Source organism: Polistes dominula, unplaced genomic scaffold (genome assembly GCF_049000335.1).
Source record: "Polistes dominula isolate Pdom_NZ unplaced genomic scaffold, Pdom_raw_medaka contig_77, whole genome shotgun sequence".
NCBI lineage: Eukaryota > Metazoa > Arthropoda > Insecta > Hymenoptera > Vespidae > Polistes > Polistes dominula.
In genome coordinates, this window is record NW_028301152.1 from 6117882 (window position 1) to 6138063 (window position 20182).

The following is a 20182-nucleotide window of genomic DNA, read 5'->3' on the forward strand; positions in this document are numbered from 1 at the left end:
ATTAATCAATATATAATCTCTAACATTATTATTTTGTTCTTCTAGATCGATGGCAATGTGAACAAGATTTATTGTCAAAACTTGTGTTTGTTGGCAAAATTATTCTTAGATCACAAAACTCTTTATTATGACGTGGAACCATTTTTATTTTATGCTGTGACGAAGAATGACAAACAAGGCTGTCATTTAATAGGATATTTCAGTAAAGAGAAACATTGTCCTGCCCAAAGGTATAATGTATCTTGTATTATGACCCTGCCGCAATATCAAAGGCAGGGTTTTGGCAGATTTCTCATAGAATTCAGTTACCTTTTGTCCAAAGTCGAAGGTATTCCTGGTACCCCGGAAAAACCTTTATCTGATCTTGGGCGTGTATCATACCATTCCTTTTGGAAAAGTGTTGTGCTTGAGTATTTAGATGCACACAGAAATGTAACTGACATAAGAATATCTGATATAACAAAAGAAACTGGTGTATCTGCTCACGATATTAGTATAGCGATGCAATTATTAGGATTTATTAGAACCGTTCATTTGCCTGGTGAAGGAAATTCTAAAATTGCCATTGTAATAGACTGGGATAAAGTTGATGAACATATGGCAAAAGTAAAAAAGAGTTCTCGAATTAAACTCGATCCAGATTGTTTGCGATGGATACCATTATTAACGCAAATACCTAATCCTTATCAAAATCCCGAAGAAAGCGGTGATGCTAGTTCAGAAATTTCTCCAACGATAGAACCTAAACCTGTAGCAACGGTCGTTGAAAAAATGCAAAGGGTAAAGATAAAGAAAAAGCCACGAGGTAGAAGAATAGGACAGCGAAAATCATCTACTTTAAAACCAAAGACATCAATAAAATCTACGCAACAGAAGGTAATTGCAAAGGATGAAAAAGGAGAAGAATCTAAAGTGCCTAAAGAATCAAAGGTGGCAAATGATGTTATGGAAGTAAGCGAAACGAAAGAGCAAGATCAAGATAATCGAAGTAATAATACAGGCATGGAAATTGAAAAGCATTCAGCTGAAGTGGAACGTAAGGTTATCGTATCAACGCCAAGAAATGCACGTGGGAGTAACGTTACAAAAAACACTAATACATCACCTCTATCGAAAATTACACCTGCTTCGACAATATCAAGGAGAAGAATTCGGGTAGCGAAGACCGCCGCAGTGGAAACACCAACAACAACTACACCTCTAAGAAAACGTAAACATTCCGAAAAAGTTGAAACTGAAGAAAAGGAAGAAAAATCTGAAGTGATTTCTAGAAAAAGAACACGAGAATCGTTAAGAGAAAAAGGACGAGAACAAGAACGTGAGCGAGATAAAGAAAAAGATAAAGATAAAGATAAATTGAAAGAGAAAGAAAAATCTAAAGATAAAGATCTTCAAAAAGAAAAACTTATGGAAACAAGTAAAACACCACCGAAGATAACAGCACCAGCACCCTCAGTTAATCAAAAACCAGCAAAGAAACAGTGCAAGGTCGATGACATTTTACTAAAAGTAACTAGTAGACAGTCTAAATGCTTACAAGCTAAGCAAACAAAAGAGAAAAAGATATCTGAAGAGATTCAATGTAATGGGAAACAAGATACGAAAGAGGTTGCTAAGACGTCTTCCATATCGAGGCGAGGAAGAGCAAAAGCAGCGGTAGTAGAAACACTTAAAATGCCACAATTAAAACCAGAACCACCTGCAAAAGATAGAGCTGAAAGTCCAGTCATAGCACCTCCATCTCTGTCTCCTCCTCCCGAAGAGATAAAAAATACGTCTTCTACAGATAAACAATTACCTATTCCAGATCTGTTACCAGGAAAAATAAACGACGTGGAAGATAGTAAACCTGAAATAACAGAAGATAATGCGACGGTTCCAATTACAACGGGATCGGAAGTGACATCAGCAAGTCCGGGAGAGTACGAAGGTGGGGACGAAGACGATGGCGAAGAAGAAGATGATGAAGAAGAAAATGATGAAGATGAAGAAGAAGAAGAAGTACCTGCACCAAAAACACAATCTGTAGCACAATTTTCAAGCGAGTTGGAGAATGCGTCAAAGGAACGAAATGAAGATTTGGACCAAGTTCGCGTAAGTGATGATAATCAGGATAAGGAAAAATCTTACTCATTAAATGTAGAGCCTCAAATACCAATTGTTGGAGATCAAGAAGATATTTTGAAAGTACAGGAAAAAGACTCTGACATAGATAAGTCTATCGATTGTGTGGAGTCATCTAAATTGGTACCTGAAGTCTCTTTATTAAAAGAAGTCGAAGTTAAGAAAACAGAAATTTCCACACAAGAAAAAGATACATCTAAAGAAGAAACAATGATTTACGAACCATCTATTAATTTGAAAGAAGGTAATTTGAAAGAAGATGATACAACTCATTTAAAGACAGAAATATCTCCTTCTACGCCTACAGAAAAGAAAGAACCTTTTTCAACTCCAAATGTAGCTTCTCCAGAGGTGCAATCACATACTCCACAAGAGAAGCTTGTTACGATTGTGGAACAACAAGATACATTACAATTACAAAATCAATCTGAAGAGTTGAAACAGCATTCACCCGAGAGTGGTAAAACAACACCACATCTCGAAAATCCTGGTTCGGTAAAAAGAACACCACCTTCCCAACCGGATTTACCTTCCATGGGTGTATACACACCTGATTCCACAACAAACTCCGTACATTCGTTACATTATGGCCAATGTGATTTAGATGTTAGTCAGCTTGGCTTAGAATCTCCTACTTCAATAGCCAGTGATTTAGCATCGCAAAACAGCGTAGAAAGACCACCAAGTGCATTACCATCAATGCCAGCTGGACCAGTCACAGTTCCAATATCGGTTTCAATGCAAATAACAGCACCACCTACTTCAGTATCGGTGAACATGCCACAGCAAGTCCAGTATGCTGATTGTTCAATGCCACAACATACACCACCAGCCCATGTCAGTATACATTCGATGCATCAACCTCATACGCCACAATCTCTTCAACAACCACGAACTCCACAATCTCATACACCCCAAAGTATACCAACACAAAGTCCACAACCATTACCACAAAGTCACACACCTCAGCCACTTCCTCAATCTCACACGCCACAACCTCTTCCGCAATCTCATACGCCTCAAAACATACCAACTCAGAGTCCCCAACCAATGCCGCAAAGTCATACGCCTCAACCCTTACCACAGTCACATACTCCACAACCAATGCAGTTATCAATGGCACAACAGACACAAAATCAAAGTATGACACATACGCAATCCCAGACGACGCAACCACAGCAACCATCGACTCATCAGCAACAACAGCAACAACAACAACAACAGCAACAGCAGCAGCAGCAGCAACAACCACAACAGCAAGCCCAACAACCGCATAGCAATAAGAGAGCCAGTGGTTCTCAAACAACTCATAGATCAAGGTCTACTCAACAAAGTAGATCTCATCGAACGACACCACCAACACCGCATACACAAACATCGCAACATACGACATCATCGCATACAAGTCACACCACTGTAGCTCATTCAACTCACATACCACAATATCAACAGTCGTCCTCTATGAGCGTACCACCTGTGCCTCATCCACATTCACACACGCATGCTGCTCACTCTCATAATATGGCTGTTATTTCACAAGGAAACTACATGGCAGTGGCGTCACAAGGTTTCCCTACCCAAAACACTTATGTGATACAACATCGAAGCAGTAGATCTGGCGCACCAACACCATGTACCACTGCAACTAATTTCTACATACAAACGAGTCCGATGCCACCGCATCATACACCGACACCGTCTCTTTCGGGTTCGGGTAATCATCAGACAACGAATTCTTGTAGTTTGGCGAAATTACAACAATTAACCAATGGGTTGGAGATGATACCACCCACGCCATCACCAGCTATGAATTTGACACCTCCTCCGCCTATACCACATACCATGACGCCACCACAGACTTCGAGGCAATTACCAACACCTCCACAGGTACCCTTAGGATATCCAAAAAATTACTACAACGTAAACACAGTGCCACCAGGTACACCAGGGCCACCTAGCAGATCGACATCGAGGTCATCGTCTAATTCAAATATGCCATCTCTCACTCAACCTTATCCCAGCGATAGTCTTTATCGACAGACTCTCGACCCTGGTAGCACTTGTTCACAAATGCAGAGTGCCGCAAGCAGGGTCAGCCCGAATGTGGCATTGAATACGAATCTCATGGCTGCTGCACCATACGGATATCGAGTCGCTCAACCTACTACTGGATACATGAATCAAGCAGCACAATTGGGTGGTTTTATGAACCAAGCGAGTCAATTACCCGTTGGTGTTGTAAACGTACCTGCACCCTATCCTCAGGATCCTCATCAGCAGAATCCAGCGGCGGTGTACACAACGTATCATGGCTATATTAACGGAAGCCTGGCGATGCAGCCATTGAATGGAACCATGAGGCCACGCTAGTCGGCTCACTGATTTTCCATTTCTTTTTCAATGACGAATTATTCCAATTTGTCATAACCGATCAACGAACTAATTTTATCGGACAAGTGAACGCTCTCTAAGATACCACGACCTTCCGCATTTGTTGCCATCAATCACCTCGAGCGTACCCCGGATTATCATACTTCCCCGATTTTGCTTCCAGATTCGTTCTATGTAAGCATTCACGACTATAGAGATCCTTTGGATTTTATGTACAGATCGCCTCGGTTGCTACTCTTTTTACAGTGCCGTTTTTTATCTCGTTCTTCTATTTCGGAGAAACACCATTTAGTGTGACAGTAAAGAGTACAAAGTAGGATATGGTTGATCGAAGCGAAGACTCAACGTTATTTCGAGTTGTTACTTTAAATCGATTTCTCTATTTTGTTTCTCTCTCTTTCTTTATTTTTTCTATTTTTCCTTTTCTCTCTTTTTTTGTACGACATTTGTGATTCTAGGAATGAAGAAAAAAAAGTTCGGTAGTACTAATCGTAAATGAATACGTTATTAGAATCAATAAAATACTTTTTCTCCGAAAGGGGATTATTTATAATGTTGTAAGGGAGGATGTATTAGCAACAAACCATAAATATAAATTAACAGTATTGACGTAAAATATAGTAACATGGTACGATTATCATGGTAATATGACTTTGTAATTTGTACATTTAATGATTGATACTTTCTATGTCATATCAATTTTGTATGATTTATCATTCAAATCATATGTAATGCCACTAATTATATGTATATACATATATACATATATATGTATATATTGTGTATATATACATATATATGTATATATTGTGTATATATACATATATATATGTATATTGTGTATATATACATATATATATGTATATATTGTGTATATATACATATATATATATGTATATATTGTGTATATATACATATACATATACATATTCTCACTATATATTTTTAATTATAATTTATTCCATAATGATTGCAGAATTAGAACAATTATTATTATAAAAAAAAGTATTATAATAATCAAGTGGCATAAAACGTGTTTAATATCAAATCGATCAAAGTAAATTCATACATATGCTTCACCAGGATCTCATCCTCCCGACATCAACGCGTGTTATGTTTTGCGTGTTATATATATATATATGTGTATGTATATGTATATGTATATATACACAATATATATATACATATATATATATATATATATATGAAATAAACAATCTATATGTATATACATATATAAATATATAAATACTTACAAATAATATTCTGTTTGATATTATAAATTGTTGAACATTGTTGTTTACGTTTACTTCGGGGCACGCTGTACTCTACTTGTATTATAAAACTACTTATCACTATGATAATTCTATTATCAGAAATTATTCTATCATTGTCATTGTCATTATAAACATTATCATCCTCATCGACATCATCATCGTTATCGTCATTATCATCGACATCAGTATCTTTAATATTATACTTGTCGCGTTATCGTGTGCGCGCGTTATTATTATTATTATTATTATTATAATAAAATAACAATAATAATAATATTATTATATTATAATTATTATAATAATAATAATAATAATAATAATAATAATAATTAGTTAATATTATTGTAGTTATATTATTATTATTATTTTATTATTTTATTATTATTATTATTATTATTATTATCATTATTATCATTATTATCATTATTATTACTTTTAATATATTATTATATTATTCTTACTATATAAGCCGATTATTATATTTTAATCATCTTGCACATTATACATACATCATTCGCGCATTCGTTATTCGCTTATCTATCGTTCATCATAATGTGTAAGATTTTTATTATTCAGTACCGCAAGGGGATAGACTAGTTTTGAAGAAACAAAAATAAACAAACAGAAAAAGTTTATGACTGCACGATTGGTTATTCCACGAAGCGTTACGGGGTTTAGCGAAAATTATTTTTTGTATTGAAACGCGTGAGAGATAGCATTGTCGACGATCTCCTCCTTACCATAGTAAGGGCATATGGTGCTCGTTCGTATAACTTTTATTCAAATTACCCCTTTCTCGTGTACAACGCTTCGCGGAATGGCCGCAGACCAAATAATATATATATATTATATTATAAAAATTATATATATATTATATATATATTATTTATATATATATATATATTTATGGTACGCGTTTGAATTTAATTTTTTCAAACAAAAAGAATAAGAGCGCGAAGGTTCGAATTGCGCCTAGTTTGTAGTATAACTCGTAAACGATAAGGAAGGTCATAGTGTAAAAATACATCAATATTTATTGTACATAGATCTAAACAAAAAAAATATTAACAAATAAAAAACAAATCAAAAAATATTAAATTCGTGAGTAGTGTATAAATATATATGTGTATGTGCGTATTCAATGAATACCACGATCAAAGTGTATGCTTCCTTCTGTATCAATACACATTCGCTTTTTTTTTATTATTTATCATCCGATTATAAAACTTTTCTGTTTTCATTTTTTTGGCAAACTCATCTCTGCAATATATATTATTGTTTTAATCTGTAAACAAGAAATTCGTTTCTTAAATTCACATATAGAATAAAGAATGATTAAAATAAAATAGGAAAGGGCAGATGGGAGCAGATATCGCCAAGTGAAAAAAGTTTTGACAAATTTCATTAATTTGGTATAAAAGAAAATATACGACATGAATAAAATAAAAACTGTGTTAGTTAGACATACTTGGTCGAGCATCTACGTTTTCGTTTTCTATCTTCCCGTCGTTTTTTTTCGGCATTTGCTAAATCAATATACTTTTTTCTTTGATCAGGAGACATACGCGTCCATAATTTTCCCGCTGCTCGTGCTATTACCGTTACGTGCTCATCGGGTTTCTTGCTACGCAGTCGCAAGAAAAAAATAATAAAAGGATTTGTGGAACGACGTCCAATAAAATCCTTCGTTAAGTTCTGTGTATTTCGTTTAACATCATTCACGTTTTGCGATTTCTTCGTTTTTCCATTGCGATAACCTGTGCTACGCAAAGTAAAAACTAAAAAGTATATTTTTGTAAATTTTTACATTTATTCTTTATTAACTTCATAAGCGTCTTTTACTTATATCTTTTGATCTCATTTGATACTTTTTTTTAAAGATTAAACTATTAAGAAGTACGTAATAAATATGAACGTAGGTAAAGAGATGAATTTTTAGAATAGTACTCTTGCTTTTATTTGTTTGTTTTTTTTTTTTTTTTTACTTTTTTCTTTTATATTTAATATTAATGAAAATTAAAATAAGTTAAGTAAATGACCGACATTGACAGAATTAACCTTTCGTCGAAGGGACAATAAAGAAAACGAAATAAATATTATCTTGCCTGTCGTTACCGTTTCCTTTTTGGTCGTTATGTGGTTTACATGGCTGCGTGGAGTTTCTGTTTCCCATTCTCCACTTTATTTTCGTATCTTATGCGATCGTATTGTAATTAAGCATTGCTTTACTTGAAAATTTAAGTCTTTCGGAATTTCTCGAATTTCATTGTAATACGGTGTAACGTTCATATTTATAACTAAAAATTATTCATTTGTTTTTTAAATGAAAATTGATGGGCAAAAAAAATGATTTCACGGTCGACCAATGAAGATATTTGAAAATATATATACATATCAGTTTTAATACACAAAACAAAGAGAAAATATATTTAAACTTTTATATACATATATATATATATATAGAGAGAGAGAGAGAAAATTTAACGTTTTTATATTTTAAATATAAAATATTAGGTGGACCGGAAAGTAATGTCGCTTTCTAACCTTAAATTGAAACGAATAAATTTCTAACAAATTTATATTTTTAATCAATAACATAATCAACCTCGTTATTAACAACCTTTCTTCATCTGGTATGCAAATTTTTAATATCAAATGGATAAAAATCAATCGATTTTTGATAAAAATATACAAAATTTGACATTTGTAGAAACGACATTACTTTCCGGTCCACCTAACATTTGATATACTCTCAGAAATGGATTATATACAGAGGAAGGGAATATAAAACTTATATGCATTATTATTAGATATAAGTGGATCACAATTCTCCACCAGCATGTGCAGCCTTTTTAGGTTTTTTATTTTTACTCCACTTATCTCCGCAATAGCAAGCCTCTTTTTGAGCATCCATATAACTTTTACATCCTAAAGCTGTAGTACCTGTAAATAACATTTTTGCGGCTGTTTTGCAGGTATTCACAATAGTTATTCCAGAACTTTGATATCCTTCACAATATTTATATAGACATCTTTTAAATTCTAAATCACACTTGTCTTTATCCGAATTACATGTATCATAACAGATGTCGTGTTGGTCGCAACATTTAGTCATTTCTGCTAAAGGTAGGTACTCTTGGTTTATCTTAAAAAAAAATAATAAATTACATTAAATCTTTACAATTTTCTAAAATAAAATATAAAATCTTTTTAAATTATTCCACAACCTCTATTCCTAATGAACCGCATCCATTACTTTGTGGTTTGTGATTCCAATCCGCTTTTGGTGTAACTCCTGAAAATACAATTAATCGAGTCAATTTAAAAAACATTCACAGTATACATTTTATGGACGACCAATAAGCATGTTCATATGTAATACGTCTAACGGATTGGATTTCATGAATAGATAAAATTTACCATTCATAGATATCAAACCTATTATAGATTTTCACTTAATTAATGAGTGCATAAATAAATGACGCATGTATTCATTTTTGATATCACATACGCATTTATGATTTTATTATATCTTTATTAGATCGATAATAGAAATATAATATAATGCAATATGTACATTTATATGAAATTATGTAATTGTTATAATAGATTTTTATTTCCGTAATATTCTTTTTATAATTGCTCGACCAATAATATAATCGCGATAAAAGAATATAAAAATGATTTCGTGAGATAACGATAGATAGAAGGTACACTTTTGTAGTACTTATTAGTAGTAAATATCTATACGTACCTGTGGGACAATGGAAGATACAATTTTCTTCGACAGCAGCGTCAAATACTTCATGAATATCCTTGATTTTTTTCGCAACGGTTACGGCATTCTCAAGAAGATCTTCAAATATTGATTCGGCCGTTAATACAGCATCTCGTAGATTTCCCAACAATCCAGCACCATAACCGGACCACGCATAAGCGAGAAATGTCAAAATGTAAACCAATATTTTCCGATATTGTGAAAAGTCCATCGTTGTTTGCTCGTTAAAATATTCGATAGACAGTCAGTTTGTTCGGTATACGTATTTGCAGATATTTTTAGGTGAATTAGCTCACTTAGGTAAAATGTACGTTTGTAGACACGTGGTGATTGGAGACACGTATATCGCTTAATATCATATGTTTCAGACATGTCATATAGGTGGAATCGTAGAGTTCACTTTTTTATTAGACATTGGTATATATAATTATTAACAGTTTTTTAAATGTTTTAAAGTATCATTTTTTTATTTACTAGTATTTATTTATACTTTATTATTTCTTTATTTGGTTCAAATAAATGAACTATTTTTACTTCTATGTTTACCAATTTGTTTGTTTATAATACTTTACTATCAAATTTATGTAAAATTGTAATATATATGTAAATGTAAATACAGTAATCCCTCTGATTCCATAAAATTCTATAACCCCATAAAAACAACACAAATGAAACCATGATAAGTTGTTCAGAATAAGGATCAGTTCTATATTTTTAAATATATATTTGGCTGTTACTTGGGTAGAAAAGTAACTTTATGCGATTACAAAATAAATTACACAGAGAAATTCCTGAAGTCATTTCTTCACATAATAATGTTAATATTGAGGCTACATAAATGAAGGAATTACTGTGAGAGGAAATGAACATATATGTATCTCTGTATGTTTAGTATGGTCTATCGATGGATAAATGATTGTGATTGCTACAAATCAATGTATTTGATAAAATTGCTGTTATACATAGAATTTAGTTATTATTATCATGCAATAGGGAATAGAATATGTGGCAAAAATATTATAATTATAAGTGTGCTTTAATTAAAAATGCCAGGTACATGGTTTGTAGCAAGAATTTACAATTTTTTCTGTAATTCTCCACTATCATACAGTTTCTTTACATCAGTACCTCCACCAAGACATTCTCCTTTAACAAACACCCTAGGAACTGTTCTCGCACCTGTTATTTCTCCCAATACCGATTGGATTTCTTCTGCGTCATCTCTTTCATCCAATTCAATGGCAGTATATTTTTTGTTCAGCGAATCAAATACCTATTGGAAATATATACATATATAAATATGAACATATCAACTTTAATACATAAAAAAGGAAACATACCTGTTTTGCCATTTTACAATATGGACAAAGTTTTTTGGAGAATATAACGATCTGATCTGAAGCGATCAATTGATCAACCATTTCTCTTGTTGCAGGCATGATTTTTTGCGTACTGGAACCTAAACCCATTGAATTTAAGCTAAAAATATTAAATTATCCTAATATATGTTTATTGTAAGTTATGATCAATAAACTTAATTTATCTTAAGATGATATTATAGAGTTGATTGTTATGGTTTATATTACTACTATTCTTTTTTCTGAAAGCTACTTTCACTTACAGTCATTGTCATAGTTATTATAATCAGAATCATGTGGACTAGGTAAATTTCCCAGGGTACCAATTAAAGCTACAGTGATTTTGTAAAAATTTACACGTATTTTATTTCGTATAAAAGAATACATGCTGATATACTATTACAAGGATCAATTACACATTTTTTTTTATATGCATTATCATAGATGTTTAATAAGTAATAATATATCCTTGTAAATAAAAAAATTATCTTTATAATCAAGACCACACCCAAGATTCATTCAAATTTTAAAAATAATTTTTCTTTTTTGTTTTAGACAAAATTAAAAACAATGATATTCATTTTTTTTTATTTTAAATTATTTTTCTTTCAAAAAAGTTGACTACTACCTATATACAAAAATTTGTTAAGTCTTTTGTTTTTCGATAATCAATGAATAAAAACATTTAAGAAGCTTTAATGTAGAGAAAACTATGAATAATTTTCTTTTGTTATTCAAATATTGGGTGTTCTATTAATAAAGCAAAACAGCAAGTGTACAGTGATTATTTAAGTCATTATTACATGTGTAAATGTAAGTCTTGTAATGAATAAATGAATTTTTTAAAATTATATAAGAATAAATTTACCTTTTATTGGTACTGTTTCTGTAGGATATCGTATGTATGTCTCCAAATTTGGAAGAATTGAATCAATCAGGTGAGTTCTAAAATCACTGGTCAGTATAGTCCAGCAAGTTGCAATAATATCGATGAGTCGATACAATTATGAGTCACAATATCGTAATCCGCTGCATTAATATTTATAATCGAGGATTACTAATTATCATTAATTTTCTTGAATTTGTTTTTTACTAACCAATGAAATTAAATTACATACAGCATATCGACAAATAATGCAGAAATACGTGGTGTACGTAATATAAGAGTCATATACGTTGAATTGAGCTGTCCTATGAGAATGAAACTTTATTTGGTGTAATATATATTTGTTTTGTTCTCTTCATTTGAAAAAATAAACAATTTAAAAAGAACGAATATTTTTCTTTTTTGTACTTTAACCTAATATATTTAGGATTGTTAATTTCTGTTAATGGAATAAATAAAATAATTAATAATATTCATTTATTAAATATTTATTCGTCTTTTATATTGATGTTGAATAATTAAAGGTAAGCTTAACTTTTTTAAATTTTACGACAAATCGGTCGGTAATGCAGAAAGGAATACGACGTGAAGAGAAAGTTTATCTTCATGCATTCTGAAGTCTATGATTGTCGTGTTGGAAGTGCTCTACACTCCCAACACTTGACATTACGAATTATTAAGTTACTTATAAGGTTTCCTAAATACAAACATGGTGTAAGTAATAGCAGAAGTGAAGATGAGTAGGATCTTAAAAACGGCCTGCCCAGAAGGCGGCCTTCATGTCGTCGAGGGCGAGGTTTATTTTCTGGCGGCAGCAATGCGACGGTCCTCTCATCAGGTTAGAATCATCCTTGTCAATTATTTCTATAAAAGAAACATTTATTTTAAAGTTCAATTATTAAAATAACACATTCAAGTATATCATCGTTTATTATTATCTTCTTCGTTAAGTATATGGATTTTAATCACTTTTAAATCAAACAGGTTGTAATTTTAGTATGACAGGTGGTTTTAAATGACAGATTTAAAATTTATTAAAGTAAACATATTAAGTATTATTAATCATTTGTCGTTTTAAATCATATTTGAAAACAATTCATATTGTAAATAAAATTTGTACTATTTGGTATTGATATATATATATTTGTATTATTAAGGGTAATGATCGGGATCCTCTTATGAAAGGCTTGTCAACATTGAAGGAAGCATTGAATGAGGCAAACGATTTGTCTCAGTTGGAACCTAGTGTATTTTTAGCTCCATTTCTGGAAATCATACGTTCTGAAGAAACTACAGGACTTATTACCAGTTTTGCGTTGTCTGCTATTAACAAATTTATATCTTATGGCTTTGTTAGTAAGTATTACATTATTTTTATATGAAATTTATATTGAGTTTTGGAGACCTCATATATTTCATTCAATCATTTCAGATCCTGATCATTCTACTATAGCAACATGCGTAGAAGCAATAGCTGATGCTGTCACTCATGCTAGATTCGTAGGTTCAGATGCATCAGGAGATGGAGTTGTTCTTATGAGGATATTGCAAGTTTTGAAAGCACTTATGTTATCACCAGCAGGAGATTATTTATCCGATGAAAGTGTTTGCGAAATAATGCTTAGTTGTTTTAGGATATGTTTTGAAACACGCCTTAGTGGTATGCATTAATTAAAATCACACTAACGTACAATTTTTATAAAACATGTAGCATATTTTAATGTTATTTCATATTATATGTTTAGAACTTCTGAGAAGTACAGCAGAGCACTGCTTACGAGATATAGTGCAGCATCTTTTCATTAGATTACCATTGTTCGCTGATGACACGAGAGTATTATTGAGTATGAAGGTATGTTAATAATTTGATTTAGCTGACAGGTATCCAATATTCTTTTTATTTTTTTTTTATATAGAAAATGAGAACAAAGAGTATGGAAAATACACGCACTAAACATAAAAAGAACAAAATTCATTCAAAACCAAGATTAAAATCAAATGTAGATGACATCGATGATGAAACGCATCTTTTGAGTTCAGTTGATAAAGTTAGAGCAGAGCATATAGCAACTTCGCCTATTACTTCAGGAGCAAACATTGTAGATATGCAAGGTTCCTTAGATCATGGAACATCATCTGATAAAATAGAAGATGAAAAAAATGAGAACAAAGAAAGTAATAATAAAAACGACAATGTTAAAAACGAGTGTGCTAAGGATGAAATTTTGGAGGAACAGAAACAAGAAAATTTATTGAGTGATACGAAACAAAAAGAAGTTTGCAGTAAGATAGAGAAAATTGATAGTGGTAATGAATCACAAAAAGATGAAATTTCGCAAGTAGAAGTAAAAATCGTAGAGAAAGATGATATAATTCATGCGGAAGTTACATCAGAAGAAGAGTCTAATAATTCTTTTAAACAAAATGTAATAGAGAGTCAAGGTACAAACATACTTGATTTATATAAAACTTTAATGTATATATTTTTATATGTATATATGAAATTTTTGGTTTTTTCTTCTTTTTTAGAAACACGATCAATAGATGAGGAAAAAAGTATTGATACTATACAGTCACCAGTTGGTAGCGTTGAAGATTTATCTATGGACGAAAGTAGTATTAATACGTCTAAAATATCAAAAACAAAAGAACCAGAACAAATAGAAGAATATATTAATACTCAGGGAGTTCGTTTTATGCCACTTCAGCAATTAGCGCCATATGGTGCTTTGTGTATTCGCGAGTTATTTAGATTCTTAGTTTCTTTATGTAGTCCTCTTGATAAACAAAATAATGAAGTTATGACTCATCTGGGTCTTAACTTATTGCAAGTAGCATTGGAAATTGCAGCGGATGCTTTATCTAACTTTCCATCTTTGCTTTCATTGATGAAGGATGATCTCTGTCGGAATCTTATTTTGGTAAAAATACATATTACAAAAATTATATATATGCAAATGATAATATGATCAAATAAAAATATACATAGTCAATATGATAGATTTCATATTTAAAAAATATTAATAGGCCTTTTTGTTTTATAATAGCTTCTCGGGACTGACAAAATGTCAATTCTTGCCGCAAACTTACAACTGTCTTTTCTATTATTTGAATCACAAAGAGAACATCTGAAATTTCAAATGGAGCATTATATACTTACTTTAACAGAAATAGTGAGTTTGGACTCCGTCGGGATATCATACGGACAACGTGAATTAGCACTTGGTAAATATTTATTGAATTTTTAAACCAATTTTTTTCTCCTTATATCAGTGTTTTAGACATTACAGTTATTGATTCCTTGTTTTATCGATGATAGAAGCCATTGTAAGACTATGGAGAATACCAGGATTACCAGCAGAATTGTATGTAAATTATGATTGTGGATTATATTCAACAAATCTTTATGAAGAATTAATTAAATTTTTTTCTAAGGTACGTTAATGTAGAGAAAATATAAGAGTATTGAAATTATGATATTGTTATTAAAGATTTGAATTTCCTATTCACTGTTCTTTTATAGAATGCCTCTGCTCTTATGGGTGAAATGCATAGTATGCAATTCATTTCTTTGGATGCAATATTTATGCTTATTTCCGGCATTGAAATTAGATGTAAAGGTTACAAAGAATTATGCAAATCTTCCAGGCATAATTACTCACAAAATCTTCCAACGAAAGAAGAATTACTTACTAGAAAAACGAATAAATGGGTATGTTTTTTTTTTAAATATTACTTAAAATTACTTAGTGCATAGAATAATGAATTTTTATTTTTAGTGGTTAGTAATAGGGACAGAAAAGTTTAATGAAAATCCTCGAAAAGGAATCGCGGAACTTACAGAGCATGGGCTTTTGGGAGGCACTCTGGGACATCCTGATCCAGACAAAGTTGCAAACTTTTTGAAAGAAACTCGTGGACTAGATAAAAAAATTATTGGCGAATATCTAAGTAAGAAAGAGAATAAGAATATTCTTAATTCTTTTGTGCACAGTTTCGATCTAAGAAACACTCGGATCGATCAAGGTCTAAGGCTCTATTTAGAGTCTTTTAGATTACCTGGTGAAGCTCCACTTGTTTTTCATTTGGTTGAAAAGTTCGCTGAGCATTGGCATGTGCGTATGCAATAATGATCAATGTCTTTTATTTCTTTAATTTTTAAATGCAAGTTATGAGACATAATAATTATAGATAATTAATGATTAAACTACTTTTATTTATTGTTGTAGGAAAGTAATGGCAAACCATTTGCTTCAACAGACGCTGCACTTTCTTTAGCATATGGAGTAATTATGTTAAATGTTGATCAACACAATAAAAATGTCAAAAAACAACAAACTCCTATGACTGCTGAGGATTTCAAGAAAAATTTAAGGGAACTAAATGGTGGTGGTGCTTTTGATCAAGATTTGTTGGATGAGATATATTCTTCTATAAAGTGAATATTTTAAAAAGATTGGTTTTAATTGTTTTTCAATTATATGTTGAATTTTATAATTTATGAATGAATTTACAGGGGAGAAGAAATTGTAATGCCAGAAGAGCGAACTGGCTTGGTAAAGGATAATTACTTATGGAGGATGGTATTACGTAGAGGTACTGGGCCGGAAAGTTTATATTTGAAAATTGGAAATTCCAATGAGATTGCTGATAAGGAATTGGCAGAGCATGCATGGGCTCCAATTATAAGTGCTTTGTGTAGTGCATATGATAAAGCACCAAATAAAGCTTTACAACGTAGAGTAGCTCAGGCATTTCTTAGGTAAGTCATACTTTCTTATTTTTTGTAATATTTTAACAAAAAGATAAAACTTTAATTTATTTTAATTTCAGCTGTGCTGCGATAAGTGCGCATTATAACACCAGTAGTGACTTAGATACCCTCGTTATCAGTCTCTGCAAATTCACAGGGTTAGCAACAGGTAGTAAAAGCTGTTCTAAGGAAGTTGTTATTCATGTAGGAGATAACGGGAAATGTCAATTAGCTACACGTACACTTTTTAAAGTCATGCATTTACATGGTGATGCGTTGAGAGCATCGTGGAAAAATATTATTGATTGTTTGCAAGCATTGTATAAGGCAAGATTATTACCAAAGAGCCTTACAGAAGGAGAAGATTTTATAGATCCATCTGGTAAAGTGTCTTTGATTCGAGAATCAATAACACCGAAACAACCTACGGACAACCGAGGAATACTATCTAATTTGTATTATTCATATATCGCGTTAGATACTTCTCGAATGGCGGAAGCAACCGCACGAAAAAGAGCTACTGAATTTGTAGCTAATTGCTATTTAAAACAAATTATAGAAGAAAGTAAATTCTTACAGGTAAATAACCAAATAAGTTATGTCATTAATTCATAATTGTTGTGAAATAATTATACTATTGTTCACAATTCTTATGATTGTTTTATACATTTTTAGGTTGAATCCCTCCGTTCACTTATTGGTGCCCTTGTATCTGCTAATCCAGACGACGAAGATATTTCCGTTTTTCTATTAGAATTATTATTAGAAGTAACTATTCAAAATCGGGATAGAGTAATGTGCATATGGTCAATAGTACAAGCTCGTCTAGATGGTTTGCTTACTACAAGTGCTAGAGAAAATCATCCATATCTTTTAGAAAGAGTAACAGTGGGTATGCTGAGATTGGCTATCAGATTATTACGCGGAGAAGAATTTGCATATACGGTTTTACCACCTTTGCTACCTTTGACTTATCTACCATCCTCCGCTTGTCCACCATTAGCAAGACAGATCGCATATGGTCTATTTGAATTAGTGAAAACGGGTGCAGCAAATATTCATAATACGGAAGATTGGAAAGTTGTATTTAGTTTGCTGGAATGTGCTGGAGCTGGCGTTTTGTCACCTAAACAGACAAATCCTGTAGTAGATGAAGCAGTAAATAGTAGAGCATCTGTCCTTGATCTTAGACCTATTAGTCCTGTACCGGAGTGGGTACTTGTATCGCCAACAGGAACAGAAGCACCACTTCCGGTTGCCGCTGATACAATAGTTCTAGACCGAGATCTGCAACCTCATGATCCTGCAGCTTTAGTCAAGTGTTGTGAAAGTTTAACTTTCTTAGTTCGAGATGTGGCACACGTAACACCGTTTAACTTTGAGATGTGTGTTCGTTGTATAAGAACTTTTGCTGAAGCTGTACTTCAATGTGCTGGGAAACGTAATAGAGTACATAGCAATTTGGAAGAAATACCTGGCTATCAACAATGTCCTATACACCTTTTGGATTTGATGTATACATTGCACACAAGAACTGCTCAGATCTTTAAATGGTGGGCCGAGGAAAGTGGAACGACAGAGGGAGTTTCTCTGTGGCCTCAAGCTTGGAGACCTCTTTTGCAAGGAATTGCGCGTCTATGTTGCGATGCTCGTAGACCCGTCCGTACAGCAGCCATTACATACTTACAAAGTACATTACTCGCTCATGATTTGGCTCAATTAACAGCCATTGAATGGTCGCAGTGTTTGGAACAGGTGCTATTTCCTTTGTTAGCTCAATTACTCGGACCTATTGCGACCAATGATCCAATAGGTGTTGAAGAAACAAGAGTTAGAGCTGCCATGCTATTATCAAAGGTTTTTCTTCATCACTTAACATCTTTATTAACCCTTCCTGGATTTCTTCCTCTTTGGTTGACAGTACTCGACTTATTACGTGCTTATATGCATGCAGACAATAGTGAGCTTCTGTTTGAAGCAATACCTGAATCTTTGAAAAACATGTTGTTGGTAATGTCTTCTGCAAATGTGTTGGCACCTAGTTCCAATTTATGGGCTCCCACATGGAGAGCGATCGATGGATTCTTACCGACGTTGAAGGCAGAATTATTCCCTGAACCACCACCTCCGCCACAACCACCGCAAATGCAGCAAGTTCCACAAGTTATTAGTTTAATTGGTCAACAACCTTCATTTTCAAAAAACGTTGCTCCTCAAACAGAGCTTCCACATTTGCAGAAGGAAAATATTTCTCATATATCAGAGGTAAAAGCAGCTGCATCTGAATTCGAAGGTGTCCCACGAACCGGCGGAATCCCTATTCCAATTTCTTTACCTCCACTTGCATTTGAAAATAAGGAAACGCTACAAGTAATTACTTTAGTTAATCAACCGCCACCAAGCGTATCCAGTCCAGTTGCTGTACAACCAGCTGCTCAACGTGTATTCGATATTTGTCAAATAGTGCCACATAAGGTAGAACCATCTGAACAACAGCTACATCCGCAATCAGAATTAAAGGAAGAAGATATTGACCGACTTTCAAAGATAAATCAAACGAATGAATATCCCACAACACAAAAATACGAAAAATGGATACAGCCACATTCTTTGCAACAGCAAAAATGTTCATTAGAGGATTCTTGCACACAGCCTTTCATTTACAAACAAAATATGGAGTATCAACATATGGCAACAGTGAATCCCTCACATTGTGCTGATACATCTGAGGTGAATCAATGTCTTGTGTCGTAGCAATAGTATGACACGTACGGGGTGTCGATTGATTCTGTTAATGTTTTTTTTTTAATTATATTGAAGTATGTTATACTCCTAGATCATTTTTAATTAGAACAATTTTTAACATAGTAGCTAACTAAACCGAGATTAATAGCGAATTCATTGGGATTTTATTAGATTTAAGTGTTATTTAAAATGTTTGATATGCGCCTTACGTCCATTATATCGTTAAGAGAAAAAAAATAGTTATTAGTACGAATAAAGTGCTATCTTTATACGAAAATAAGTATCAAGATAGTATAAATTATTTTTATATAAGAATTTTGGAATATTTTTATAATAAATTTTATATAAGAATCAATAAGACATCCAATAATAGATCTGTGTATAGAAATTTATAGAAAACATCAATAGATATTTGTACTTATTGATGGAGAGTGTAATTGTCTATTTTATTTCCAGACGACGACAGTAGATTCTACAGCAACAACGATGTTTAATTCTGCAGCGTATTTTAGTGAGGATCCCGCGGCGGACCGTCTGTTCGTCGTAACAAATCCTTGACAACTGTACATTCGTGATATATATTGTATTATATAAATATTTATGTAAAGGTAAAATAATGGTTTACAGATGATAAATTTTTAAATGCAACGGAACGGTATTATATTAGATAATAGTGAAACCATACATCTTTGGCTTTTATATTTGGCGTAACGACGATATATACATATACATATATATATAATATAATAAAATTATAATAATAATAATATATATAATTCTACTTACTTGTCTGTACAATTTGTTATTGTCGTGCACATTTTATTAAATTTATCCTTAGAAATGGGCAGATATTTAGATGGTTATAAATTT

At 32.4% G+C, this 20182-nt stretch overlaps 5 protein-coding genes across 14 annotated transcripts in view; 2 read left to right on the plus strand and 3 right to left on the minus strand.

Annotated features, from left to right (window-relative positions):
• Positions 1-6890, plus strand: part of enok (histone acetyltransferase enoki mushroom) — a 28662-nt gene extending 21772 nt beyond the window's left edge. For all 4 annotated transcript variants that reach the window (XM_089178355.1, XM_015316777.2, XM_015316779.2 and 1 more), the window contains exon 6: positions 46-6890. In XM_089178355.1, coding sequence (XP_089034481.1) covers positions 46-4494 — 4449 coding nt within the window. In that variant the 3' untranslated portion in view covers positions 4495-6890. The remainder of the gene's footprint in view (positions 1-45) is intronic.
• On the minus strand, positions 6804-8047 carry LOC107064310 (uncharacterized). 3 transcript variants are annotated; one of them, XM_015316860.2, is made up of 3 exons: positions 7908-8047; positions 7261-7549; positions 6804-7077 (listed from the first exon to the last, which is right to left on the minus strand). In XM_015316860.2, the coding sequence occupies exons 1-3, from the start codon at positions 7963-7965 to the stop codon at positions 7065-7067; spliced, it is 360 nt and encodes a 119-aa protein (XP_015172346.1). In that variant the 5' UTR covers positions 7966-8047; the 3' UTR covers positions 6804-7064. The 3 variants fall into 3 exon arrangements, with proteins under 3 accessions (XP_015172346.1, XP_015172345.1, XP_015172344.1); XM_015316859.2 differs by having other exon boundaries at positions 7261-7554; positions 7898-8039; XM_015316858.2 differs by having other exon boundaries at positions 7261-7570; positions 7908-8034.
• GXIVsPLA2 (phospholipase A2 group XII) lies at positions 6804-10442 on the minus strand. 4 transcript variants are annotated; one of them, XR_016178513.1, is made up of 5 exons: positions 9547-10442; positions 9020-9087; positions 8736-8937; positions 7908-8089; positions 6804-7077 (listed from the first exon to the last, which is right to left on the minus strand). XR_016178513.1 is itself a non-coding variant. In XM_089178394.1 (4 exons), the coding sequence occupies exons 1-4, from the start codon at positions 9779-9781 to the stop codon at positions 7511-7513; spliced, it is 549 nt and encodes a 182-aa protein (XP_089034520.1). In that variant the 5' UTR covers positions 9782-10442; the 3' UTR covers positions 7420-7510. The 4 variants fall into 4 exon arrangements, 2 of the variants coding, with proteins under 2 accessions (XP_089034520.1, XP_015172342.1); XR_016178512.1 differs by having other exon boundaries at positions 7898-8089; XM_089178394.1 differs by lacking the exons at positions 6804-7077; positions 7908-8089 and adding an exon at positions 7420-7554.
• Positions 10443-10587: 145 nt separating this feature from the next.
• LOC107064312 (uncharacterized) lies at positions 10588-12098 on the minus strand. Of its 2 annotated transcripts, none has more exons than XM_015316861.2 (3): positions 11797-12098; positions 10911-11049; positions 10588-10843 (listed from the first exon to the last, which is right to left on the minus strand). In XM_015316861.2, the coding sequence occupies exons 2-3, from the start codon at positions 11037-11039 to the stop codon at positions 10646-10648; spliced, it is 327 nt and encodes a 108-aa protein (XP_015172347.1). In that variant the 5' UTR covers positions 11040-11049; positions 11797-12098; the 3' UTR covers positions 10588-10645. The 2 variants fall into 2 exon arrangements, with proteins under 2 accessions (XP_015172347.1, XP_015172348.1); XM_015316862.2 differs by having other exon boundaries at positions 10911-11029; positions 11797-12096.
• Positions 12099-12416: 318 nt separating this feature from the next.
• garz (Sec7 domain-containing protein garz) lies at positions 12417-20097 on the plus strand. Its single transcript, XM_015316849.2, has 15 exons — positions 12417-12652; positions 12972-13170; positions 13247-13474; positions 13560-13666; positions 13731-14256; positions 14344-14735; positions 14862-15039; positions 15134-15249; positions 15338-15526; positions 15594-15929; positions 16044-16252; positions 16331-16576; positions 16648-17146; positions 17243-19297; positions 19769-20097. Exons 1-15 carry the CDS (start codon positions 12551-12553, stop codon positions 19868-19870), a joined length of 5484 nt encoding a protein of 1827 aa, XP_015172335.1. The 5' UTR covers positions 12417-12550; the 3' UTR covers positions 19871-20097.
• The last annotated feature ends 85 nt before the right edge of the window (positions 20098-20182 follow it).